The following is a 1790-nucleotide window of genomic DNA, read 5'->3' on the forward strand; positions in this document are numbered from 1 at the left end:
TGAAAAATTGAAGGGGGTCTGAATACTTTCCGTACCCACTGTATTACAGGTTTGCTCGTTCCACCATAATACAGGGATGCAAGCTTGTCACATTTCAGTGAAAATCGCCATGCTAAATCTTCCTAAGTAATGAGAAACATTTCTAAATCTGTTGTCAACAAAAGAGAAGCTTTAAAACCTGCAGATGTCCACCAAAATAAAAGCTCTATGGTTTAACATTCGAAAGCGAAGTAATGTATTTATTGTATAATGTTCAATGTTTATATTTTTAACTATATAGAGTGACATTTTCCCTATATCCTCCTTTTTACCCCTAATGAGTTTTCATCCCAGAAAATAAGGAAAAGTATTCCTAACTTCATGAAGAAACTGAAACAGTGCATGATTTTTTTCTTTGAATAATGTTAAATGAAAATAATTTTGAAACACTGAAATGTAAGTATTTATATTATTAAATAACTAACACTAACCTGTTTTCCTGCAGTGTTTACTGGGACTACGCCATGACAATCCGCCTGGAGGAGATTGTGTACCTGCACTGTCATCAGCAGGGTAGGTGACATTGTGCCAGGTTGAAAAACATCCAACTGGCAGCCAAATGAGACACATCCTGCAGTTTCTTATTTGTCCATAATTCTTACAGATCAGTTTAAATAATTCATACACATATAATATGACCGTAATGTAATAGTACATAATTCTACAACATTCATAGACCCTACAAAGTTGCTGAAGGTTAAAAGCATATCTAACATTAATAGTCTCCACTTGGGTGTACTCAAATATTCAGCCAATATCCTCAGTTGTACTTGCCCTTTTCATATTCATCCAAGCACAAGATCAGTGGACCGATGAGAGAGAGCAGAATTAATCAGAACATAATTGCTTCTGGAAAGAGATGAGAATTTAAAGTGAGGCTTTACTCAGATTATGAAGCAATGTAATTCTGCTAATAATGGCAATGAATAATTCCTTATTGTACAGGCTGTGTCATGGCTTCAATATTAAGTACATCAGGATGATTCAGATATTAGATACTGTTAAGAGAGGAATTGTTTTGCATGGTAAAGAGGATTTCACTATGTGCAAAACATGTATTTAACCTAGTAATAGGTGATAGCAAGAGACTGTGTCATTTAAATGTCAATGAACATATCACATTATTTAATATTAATTCCATTGTGTATGTATTTTTGTCTGCAGTGGACTGTGGGGGAACAGTGGTTCTAGTTAGTCAGGATGGGATTCAAAGGCCTCCGCTTCGTTTTCCCCGTGGTGGTCACCTCCTACAGTTCCTCTCCTGTCTGGAAAATGGTCTGCTGCCTCACGGCCAGTTAGACCCTCCGCTTTGGTCCCAGAGAGGAAAGGTTAGAAATTGATCTGTACAACATTTAATGTTACTATAGACCAGGGTTCCTCAATTAGTTTTCGCGGAGGGCCAAATTCTGCCAACAACACCAAGCCAAGGGCCACTGACCTATATATATATATATATATATAATGTACCATTTTAAAAACCTCATGAATCTGAATAATGAAAATTCTACCATCATTTACTCAACGTCATGTGGTTCCAAACCTGTTTGACTCTTGTTATTTTTATTTATTTATTTTTTTTGCTATTGTAAACAAAAGAGGATATATTGAAAAATGTATTTGGACCTCACTGAATGTGCCAAAAAAGTGAGTAAATGACAGAATTGTAATTTTTGGGTGAACTGTCCATTTGATAGTTTGATATACTGTATATATATATATATATATATATATATATATATATAAACAATTAA

General features: G+C 34.7%; 1 protein-coding gene across 5 annotated transcripts in view; it reads left to right on the forward strand.

Annotated features, from left to right (window-relative positions):
- Positions 1-1790, forward strand: part of LOC107672618 (small G protein signaling modulator 1-like) — a 49006-nt gene that overhangs the window by 31344 nt on the left and 15872 nt on the right. For all 5 annotated transcript variants that reach the window (XM_016465886.1, XM_016465887.1, XM_016465889.1 and 2 more), the window contains exons 10-11: positions 485-552; positions 1204-1367. In XM_016465886.1, coding sequence (XP_016321372.1) covers positions 485-552; positions 1204-1367 — 232 coding nt within the window. The remainder of the gene's footprint in view (positions 1-484; positions 553-1203; positions 1368-1790) is intronic.

The sequence above is a fragment of the Sinocyclocheilus anshuiensis genome, unplaced genomic scaffold (assembly GCF_001515605.1).
Source record: "Sinocyclocheilus anshuiensis isolate Anshui unplaced genomic scaffold, SAMN03320099.WGS_v1.1 scaffold100, whole genome shotgun sequence".
NCBI classification, from domain to species: domain Eukaryota; kingdom Metazoa; phylum Chordata; class Actinopteri; order Cypriniformes; family Cyprinidae; genus Sinocyclocheilus; species Sinocyclocheilus anshuiensis.